The following is a 10588-nucleotide window of genomic DNA, read 5'->3' as shown; positions in this document are numbered from 1 at the left end:
TCAGCACTGTTTTTTCCAGATGCTATGGCTATAAAAGCCATGCTGTCACACAATTTTATTTAATTATATGGCTTTGTTATGTTGCTGACAAAAAACATACCTGTGAAAACAAGGATGAGATTCCTAAATGTGCAACTATAAGGAGAATTAGTGTTGGATTTTTTAATAGCTGATATTAACCTGAAGAAATCCTTATAAAAGACATAGGTGTGCATCCCCAGAAGCACAGCATTACTGCTCTGCAACCTTTTCTTCTGGATTGGAAGGGGCCCTCTCCCACAGGTGTGTTGTCCTTGTCAATGTGTAAAACTATAAAGGCTGTGGGAAGGACTGGCAGGTGAGAAAGTAAAGGTGGGTATGCTGACTGGAACTGTCCTATCCAGGGCCACCCTGCAGCCTTGTGATTCTGTGTTACTTGTCAGTGATGTTCCTTTGCATCTGGGTGACACTCCTAGTTGAGTGAGAAAATACTGCAGGAAAACCAAGTGTCTCCTCAGAGGTGCTAGTCTAGAATTGGCTTGTTCTTAGACTGTTCAACATGGGTGCTCTGGTTTTAGAAATGTGTCCTGATACACAGAGCAAGTCATTCAGTGGGCAACAAGAAGCACAGATGGTGAATGCAATGGTTTGGAAACACAAGCACCTCATAGGATATCCTAAAGATTTTTTGCTGTTGCAATTAATGCATCTGAGTGATAATTCAGACATTCATCATAAACTCTAGACTCTTTAATGATGAAGGCCCATACAAGTGACACACTAGATATTATACTGTAACTCAATGTCAGTGTTTTGAGGTATAAACCATTTCTCAATATTAGGTGTATCACTGAAACTGACCCTGATTAGCAGTGTTCATGCATAAAGGAAGCTAAACATTTTCATTTACCTTTTTTCCAGCAATTCCTTTTTTTGCATCTTTCATGATCTATGTTTTTCCTTTTAATTCCATTATTATATTCAAAGTAGTAATAAATACTCAGTAGCTTAGAAAGAGAAGAATTCTCGTGGCCATCACTAAATTACAATTTAAAAACTCAAGACTACATTGCCTAAAATATAACTTCAAGTATTGTTTTGTGACTTAGAGCACAATAGTAGTATCTTATTGCACATTGGTTCTCAAGAGTCCCTTTTCACGAGCTGGGGGCAGGGCAGCGCACAGCCCTCAGCCCCGGTAGGACCACCTTCCCCTTTTGCCGCAGGTCTGCCCTGGCGCCTGTGTTCAGGCGCTGCACCAGCAGCTTCTCGTAGAGCAGTGGGTGGTATGCCCCCAGTGTGCAGGCTGCGTCGTAGTACAGTTCATGGTAGTGACAGAGCTCCGTCTGCCTGAGGGATGGGATGTACTCGTATACGTGCACTTCACTGCACAAGGACATCATGAGGAGGATTCCTGACATGGAGAGAAAAGTGGAACCTGATGAACTCCAAGTGGGAGGGGAATGTTGGGACAGTGGTGAAAAGGAATGACAGTGGCAAAAAACCCTTGCTCTGCATTCATCATTACAATAGCAGGGTTCCAACTTCCAGTAAATGGGTATACTGGTTCATGGGGCATGGGGCACTTTAAGTTGGAATACTAGCATGTATATACTTGCTCAATTGATTATTGTGGGGCTGAAAATAAAAGATAAAGTTACTTAACTTAAAGACCTATAATTCAGTGAGTGACAGATTTGCATCCCCCCAAGTTAGAAAATCATGTATCACATTCCATGCTCAGGTCCATATGATTTGTAATAGTAGAACTGCTATGTTCCAAAGAAACATACTATGAAAATTGATCATAAAATAACTGCTTGACTATATATTAAGTATAACACAGTAAGGGACTTCTGGCCAAGATGGAGGCCTAGACAGATACACTGCATCTCCCTCCACTCCACAACTAAGAAGGAATACAACTAAGTCAAAATTAGAGACAACCAGAAGTTCCAGAAAATCGAGCTGCATGAAAGTCCAACAAACAAAGATATAAAGAAGAAATACTCATCCAGACAGGTAGGAGGGACAGAACTGGGGTGGAGAAGACGTGGTGTGGTGGCAGTAGCAGCAGCAGACCTACATAAAGTGCAGTCAAATGTTTTAAAAAGTAGGGAGGGACACCTGGGGAGTGCTCCCAGCACCAGACAAGACCACAGAGCTCACGGGTTCCAGCGCCGGGGAAAATAAAGCCTCATTGGTTCTGACTGTGAAAACCAGTGGGGGTTGGGGTGGTGGAAGAAACTGCTGGTCTCTCAGTAGAGTCTGCTTGTTTAAAGGGCCCCCACAGTCCTAGAATGTCCACAGACCCACCCACTCTGGGAACAATGGCCAGGATAATAGCTAGAGCAGTGCCCATCCCATACGGAAGTGTGAGAAGTACCTGGAAAAGGGGGCAGTGCTGAGCAAGTGTCATTGTTCCCTCTCAGGCCCCTCCCCCCCATACAGCACCACAACGTGGTGAAACAGTTCACCTATACTGATGAATACCTAAAGCTCCACCCCTTACAACATAACAGGTGTGACAGCTCTACCTAAGACACAGAGGCAAACAAAGACAGGAGCCTGTCAGAATGAGGAGACAGAGAAGTATGCCCCAAAGAGGAAATGCATCAAGGTTCCAGTGGGAGAACTAAGCAATGAGGAGATAGCCAACCTAACAGAGGAGGAGATATCCAGCCTAAGAGATATGGAGTTCAAAGCACTGATGATAAAGATGCTCACAGGCTTGACAGATATGCTTAAGTACGGCAAATTTATAAGGGAAAAAGTGAAGGCTATGCTAAATGAAATGAAGGATAATCCGCACAAAACCAATGGTGAAGGGAAGGGAAATGGGGTTCAGATCAATGATTTGGAATATAAGGAAGAAAAATACAGTCAACCAGTACAGAATGAAGAAACAAAAATTGAAAATAAAATGAGGAGAGGCTTAGGAACCTCTGGGACAACTTTAAATGTGCAAACATCCAAATCATAGGGATGCCAGAAGGAGAAGAGGAAGAGCAAGAAATTGAAAGCTTATGTGAAAAAACAATGAAGGAAAACTTCCCAAATTTGGTAAAGAAAATAGACAAACAAGTCCAGGAACAACAGAGAGTCCCGAACAAGCTAGACCCAGAAAGGACCACACCAAGACACATAATTAAAATGCCGAAGGTTCAAGATAAAGAGAGAATCTTAAAAGCAGCAAGAGAATAGCAGAGAGTTACCTACAAAGGGGTGCCTATAAGACATTCAGCTGATTTCTCAAAAGAATCTTTTCAGACAAGAAGGGACTGGCAAGAAGTACTCAAAGCGATTAAAAGCAAGGCCCTGCAACCAAGATTACTCTATTCAACAAAGCTATCATTTAGAAGGGAAGGGCAGATAAAGTGCTTCCCAGACAAGGTAAAGCTAAAGGAGTTCATCATCACCAAGCTATTATTATATAAAATGTTAAAGGGACTTACTTAAGAAGAAGATCAAAACTTGGAACACTAAAATGACAACAAACTCACAACTAACAACTGAATCTAAAAAGTAAAAACAAAATTCAACTAAGCAAACCAGAATAGAAACAGAATCATTTGGAGGGTTATCAGCTGGGAAGGGGAAGGGGAATAAATGGGGAAATGGAGCAGGGAATAAGAAGCTTAACTGATTGATACAAAATAGACAGGCGGAAGTTAATAATAATGTAAGAAAGAGTGAAGCCAAAGAACTTATATGCATGACCCATGGACATGAACTAAGGGGGTGGGATTGCTGGATGGAAGGGGGGTACTGGGCAGATGAGAGCAAAGGGAAAAAATTGGGACTACTATATCAGCATTAATCAATAAAATACACTTAAACATATGATATAGTTGTCTGAATGAAAGAAATGGAGTTGTAAACACAGAGTTTAAGATTCATATTAACAAAATTATTTTTGTTACTGGAACTGTCAGTATTAAAGTTGCTTTAATTGCTTTATTTTAATGTTGTAAATAGAGAGCTATAAAACTTCATCATTGAGCAAATCTAGTTTTTGACCTAGGCTAATGGGCTTTTACCCTAGCATCACCTTGTTAACATCCTTTAAACATTAAAAAATATGTGCACACCTCTTTAATTAAAAAGAAATCCCTTGTTATGGAAAAACAGTCACACAGTTAGTTCCTGTTATAAGCAATATTTGTCTGCAGAGGACAATCATGTTTCTAATTAGGCAACCCTGTCTGCATCATGAAAATCCCACAACCAGAGAAAGTCTTCCATGAGTGACACCAAGAGGGAATAAAGAGGGGCCTAAGAGAGGGCAGCCTAATTTTGTGCAGGAGATCCAGAAAACTTGCCCAGGGAGGGGAGGCCTGACCCTAAAAGGGCAGCCTGGAAGACAAAGGGTGGAAGGGAAGCAGGAGAAGGGGAGCTGCTCCAGAGACAATGGTATCCTGGTTAGAAGACTTTAGAAGATGTGACTAATAGTCATAATACAGTATTGTGGCTGAGAGTAAAACATATTCCTAACGAAGAGAAGATTATTCCGTTCAAGTCTATGAAGTAAAGTTGTTCTCAAGAACTAATGTCAAAACTCCCAGTTATTGGTCTCCATTCTACTAGCTTCCTCCTCCTCTTCCATGGCTGACCTATTGCCTGGCTGTGGCTCCTTCCTTGGGCTGACCGAATGTGACAGTAATTCAGGTGAAGCTCAGAGAGAACCACCAAGGACAGTCGCTTCTTCCTGAAGTTGCAGATGGAGTGGGCACCAGCATCTGAGCACACAGCACAGGCGAAAAAAAGTCCCTCCTTCTGAGAAGCAATTACTGCTCTATGAACATTTTTTCTATTCCTCAGAAACTCATCTTAAAGAATTGACACAGTGAACGAGAAAGTTAAGTGTCCAGAGAATTAAATTCTCTTTTTATTCCCAGTTACTTTAAACCTGCAACAAACAGGGAGCCCTGTGATGTGTATATTCTCTCTCTTTGAGGGTCATGGGATCTGTGTCTGTGGAGGGAGAATGGCTTCAGTGTTTCCTAATAACAGCTACCCAACAAGTTCTTTGTCATGGCTCAGCAAGGATCTTAGCATGGGTCAAGTCCTACACATTATCTACCAGTACATTATTACCCATTTGCCTGCAGATGGCAGTGAAGAGGCCTCAAGGGTGTCTGGCACAAAGGCATTTCGTAAAGTAGCAGTGGAACTGAACCAGATACCTTCCATGGGGACTGTAGTCAATTGTATACCAGCTGCTTTCTTTGAAACTCTGGTTCTTAAAGTGCATAGCCTTCGAAAGTTAATGTTATACTTGAGAAGTATATCACTTTGTTGTTCCTCATCCTGAAGCAGTTCTCAAACTTCAGCCTGAAATAAATGATGTGAGCAGCTTGTTAAAATGCAGATTCCTGGGGCTTGTCCTCATTCCCAGAGATTTGGGTCCCATTGGCTTATGTTGGGTTCTAGGAAACTGAATTTTTAACAAGCACTCCTAAACTATCTGTGGTGAAAGCCCACTTAAGAAAGTGTTAATCCATCACAGAGCAGTCCTTTTATAAAATACAATACCAATTAATTATTAGAGAAATGATCACATATTTGGATGACATGTGCTGTCAAATTTCTAGAAAGATTTCTAAATACTTTCAATTTCCACAGTGATCTAGTTGTAGACCAATCACAAGCATTCCTGGCCCAGTGCTGGCCCACTGACCATGTTTAGAAGACCATGCTGGTCTAAAACATATTCTTTGAAAAACTCTGCTATAAGGGATCCCCAAGCTGCCTCATAGTAGCTAGACAATCTATGTGCTACACAGCTAACATACCCAAGAAGAACTCTGGGTGGCTTTCCTAGACATCCTTGTTATATATTGTCTTGGTCTCAAAGGTCTATTAGATGCTTGACTCTGATTTTTTTTTTTAAGTTTTCCAGAGAAAATTTTTACTCTTGCTGCTAGTTAATTATGGTACATTTTAAACCATTCATTTGCTAAATACACAGTATAGATTTTGTCATAAGAATAGGCAAAAAAATATGGTTTTTCTATAATAGGCACATTTTAGCAATTTCATAAATATTTTATATTTTAAAATAACTTCTAGAGCTTCATAAATATAGGAACTTGTTAGTTCATGAAAGTCCAAAATAAAGGCCAACAGAGGTTAAGAAAGTATTGCTTCTCATCTTCAGGTATTTGTGTAATTCCTCTTGATTTCTACTTGTCTTACACAGAATTAGCAACAATGGGTTTCCACATCATTTTGTGCTCTTACATGAATGTGTGGCTTCCTGAAACTACAAGACTTGGCCAAGCATCCTGAAATTTAAGTAATAGCAGAATCTGCTCTAAGTGTTTAAATAGCTGCCAACTGATAGCATAATTAGTATGGCAGCACCTTCAAAAAAGAAGGGAAATTAATTTATAATTCATTGGTTACATGTAAAAGATGGACAAGATTTATGGTACCAAAGGTGGAGAATTTTTTGAAATTATTTTAAACTATTTTCAGGCAGCATATTCATACTCTACTTTTTAATTTATTCAGGCCATTATTACAAATAAATTTGAGTTTAGATTCAGACTTTATCATATAATATATACTGAAAATCATTATTAAATGCAAATAAATCTACACATCAGTTTTCTTAAGAATTGTTAATAGCACTTAGAAGTACACAAAATCCTAAAGATGAAATTTCTTCTCTGGCACAGTTCAGAGTATGTGTGTTAAAGTATGGGTGTGTGGGGAGTAAATACTGCAGGGAGGCAGGATTACACAGGACTGGGAAGAGACCAGAGCCTTCAAGTACTGTTGGAGACCTCTTCAAATAAATTCAACATTTATTAAACTGGGTGCAGTGCTAATCATTGGGAATTTAGAAAATTTTTCTTTTTTTCTTTTTTAATCCTCACTTGAGGATATTTAAAAGATTATTATTATTATTATTTATTTATTGAGAGCACGCGCATGAGGCACGCACACACACACACACACACACACACACAGAGAGAGAGAGAGAGAGAGAGAGACATCAATCTGTTGTCTCCTGTACGCACGCCAACTGTGGGCCAAGTCCACAACCTAGGTATGTGCCCTGACTAGGAATTGAACCTGCAACCTTTTGTTGTATGGGATGATACTCCAACCAGCTGAACCACCTGGCTAAGGCTAGAAAACATTTCTATAAGAAAAACAATTAGCAAATTAAACTAAAGAATTAACCTTTAAATTTAAAAACAGAGCTAAGCTTATAACCTAAAATTGTTAGGATGACTTGAAGAAAGTATCTTAAATATTGTACTAAGAAAAATGTTTGGTTCCCTGGCTGCTATGGCTCAGTGGATTGAGTGTCAGCCTGCGAACCAAGAGTCGCTGGTTTGATTCCCAGTCAGGGCACATGACGAGGTTGCACGTCAGATCCCCAGTTAGGGGAGCATGAGAGGCAACCACACATTGATTTAAAAAAAAAAATGTTTGGGCACTAACCAGCCTCTCTGCTGAAATGCTATGATGCTGAGCTCTATCACCCACAAATGACACAGGTACCCACAACACATGATTTTAAGATGGTCTCTAAATTACCACCAGTAGAATTCTGTGTCTGGAGTCCCCAGCTAACCCTTGGGTTTTATGATAGGCTGTGAGGACTATATAAGCATATGGTCATACTCAGCTATGATTTATTGTGGCAAAAGTATACAAGGCAATATCAGCAAAGAAAAAGTCACATGGGGAGAAAATTTCAGGGGAACCAGGGGCAAGCTTCCAGAACCCGTTCCTGGTAGTCACACAAGTTTATTTAATTACCCAAGGAGCACATGTGGAATGCTGCCAGCCAAGAAGTGTTCTTAGAGACTTAGTACTCAAAGGTTTTCACTGGGAGCTGGTTGCACAGGCAGTCTCTGTCTGGCAAAACCAAAATCCAGACAGCCAGAAGAAAAGGAGGTGCTCAGTTATGAACCACATTGCTTTCATAAACAGTCTAGACACAATGAACCACTCTTATCCGATCAGTTATGGGAGTAGGAACCCTCCCCAAGTCTGAGTTCCCAGTTGTCAACCTTATAAGCAAGCCTTCCTAAGCATTAGCAGGCAGGCTTATTATGTTAGGATTTTTCCTGCTCAGATACCATATATGTACAAATTCAAAGTATCATGTTACTTTGTAATCATTTCCCCGTGCCAGATCAACACGGGAAATCCACATCTGGTTATGCTAATAATGTTATTACTATTTTTTTCATTTCCTCTCTTATGATTGCTCAGGATTACCCAAAAAGAAAGAAGAATATAAATCATCTAATACAGTGCTATTCAGTAGATAACTTTTTAAAAACCACTGAAGGATCTTTTATGTTAAATAGTTTTGTTTATTGACTACCAAAAAGAAACTGCTTTCATCACTAATAAGGTTTTACTGCTTTTATGTGGAGCTGCATTTTTTGACAGGCAGATTAATATTTAGACACTTTTCATGTATTTTTACAAGCCAATCAATTGGGCACATGGCCAGCTTTTTAAAATAATTAAACATTATTCAATTAATTAATGTTAAATTTCTTTGGCCAGATTTTACAAATGAATCCATACTAGCGATTCTTTTAAGAAAAAAAAAGTGTAAAATTTTCCAGGCAATTATGACTCAAGAGGCATTCATATGTTAAACTGCATGTTTTAAAATATTGTGTAATGCAATATAATTATCATGCCAATTAAAAAGCATTTCAACTGGTCTTAATAAAATGTCACATTATATAACTCAGAATAACAAGCAGTATATATCCTTATTTATTTGCTCCAAAATGTGGATAAAAAGCAAACTTCAATCCATGTTCCGATGATCATAAATTCAGAATGAATGAGGATCCTTCTATGAAACTCTACTCTAACAATGTGTTTTCAGAGTCTAATATAGTTTAGTAACTTAGCCTTTAGCTTTACTGTGATTACACTAAAATTATCTTGCTTTTACCCAGCAATATTTAAAGTAATATTCAAACTTTTAAAAAATAATAGAATTTTCTCCTTGACAAATACCATATAATCTCACTTATATGTGGAATCTAACAAACGAAATAGAACCAGAGACATGGATACATGGAACAGACTGACAGCTGTCAAGAGGGGAGGGGGGGATGGGGGGAGTGGCCTGGATGAAAGAAAGTGAAGGGATTAGCCAAAGAACATATATGTATAACCCATAGACACAGACAACAATGTGGTGATGGCCAGAGGGAAGGTGGGAAGAGGACAGGAGAGAGATGGGCAAAGGGGTGGAGGAAAATTAGGGCTTGTGTAAATAATAAAAATAAAGAAAAAAAATAGAATTTTTTCCTTGACAAACATACTGTTTTAATGTGTGGTGAAATAAGCTATGTATAAACAGAACATAATGCCACTGACTGGAAAAATACTGGCTTATATCACTTCCAGTAACTACTGAATGTAAATTTTATATTAGGTAAATTAGTAATTTTTGAGATGGATCAATAGGACATTGCAAAATGTATTTCTCAATGAGTGGTGAGGATGTAAGGCTACATGTACTGAATATGCCAGTCTAATGGAAATCTAATAGCTGTTTTGTGGTTTCTCCATAAATTCATTATAAAATGCAAACTTATGAGAACTAAGACTATTTAAGGAACAAAAGTATTTTTAAGTTGAGATTTCCCCAAAATATTTGTAATTAAAAGGTTGTTTGGAAATTTGAACTTCATGTAATAAAAAAATAATTTAAGAAGCATCTACTATGTTAAGTAAAATTATATAATGAAAAATAATACTTGAAGGCCAATTTTTAGCTCATTTATTTGATGGTAATACACATTCAGAATTCATTATTTACAGGGAAATGCAAAAAGTTTTCTAACCAACATAATTGTTATGCATTTTACAGGATCATAAATATGGATGTTCAGTGGCTTATTATTTTGTGTTAATATATTGTTTCTTTGTGTTAATCATGAGTTTGGATGATATACTGAAAAATCAGAACCCAAAAAGCAATATAAAACAGAAAAAAGAAAGGAAGTTATGACGTGTTAAGCATATTATTCTTGTGTGTGTATTAAACAGCCTAAAATTAAAATGTTTGTATCTTTGAATTTTATTTTATTTTTAAAAGATTTTATTTATTCTTAGAGAGAGGGGAAGGGAGGGAGAGAGAGAAGGAGAGAAACATCGATGTGTAAGAGAACCATCAATCAGTTGCTTTTCTCATGCTCCCAGCTGGGGATCTAGCCCAGGCCTGTGCCCTGATGGGGAACTGAACCTGCAACCTTTTTGTTTCTGCGATGATGCCCAACCCACTGAGCCACACCAGTCATGGCTCTATGAATTTTAGAAATAGTATTTATAATAAACTGTGGCTGTCTTTTAAAAGGGGGGGAGATAACAGTGATTTCTATAATAAAAATACTGTCAGTAGTAGATTTTAAGTGAGTCCATCTCAGTGCTGCAGGTTGAATCCTATGCTCCAGGCTTGTCTGCCTGATGGTGCTCAGCCTATGAGCCTGGGCTGTGAAACTGGTACCTCCTGGCTTGGCTGAATGCCCTACCTCATGTAGGTGGCACACCAATCCAGCTATGCTTTGTGACTCCAGGTGAGCTCACCGACCTTCTATAAAAATACCTG

General features: G+C 38.6%; 1 protein-coding gene across 1 annotated transcript in view; it reads right to left on the bottom strand.

Annotated features, from left to right (window-relative positions):
• Positions 1–1136: 1136 nt before the first annotated feature.
• The window catches only part of ST6GAL2 (ST6 beta-galactoside alpha-2,6-sialyltransferase 2), a 52804-nt gene continuing 43352 nt past the window's right edge, over positions 1137–10588 (bottom strand). Inside the window, exon 5 of the mRNA XM_090271778.1 lies at positions 1137–1393. Coding sequence (XP_090127904.1) covers positions 1137–1393 — 257 coding nt within the window. The remainder of the gene's footprint in view (positions 1394–10588) is intronic.

Source organism: Furipterus horrens, unplaced genomic scaffold, assembly GCF_987537825.1.
Source record: "Furipterus horrens unplaced genomic scaffold, mFurHor1.1.pri manual_scaffold_3, whole genome shotgun sequence".
Lineage (NCBI taxonomy): Eukaryota > Metazoa > Chordata > Mammalia > Chiroptera > Furipteridae > Furipterus > Furipterus horrens.
Note: the sequence above shows the minus strand (reverse complement) of the source record. Positions and strands in the feature narration are given on the sequence as shown.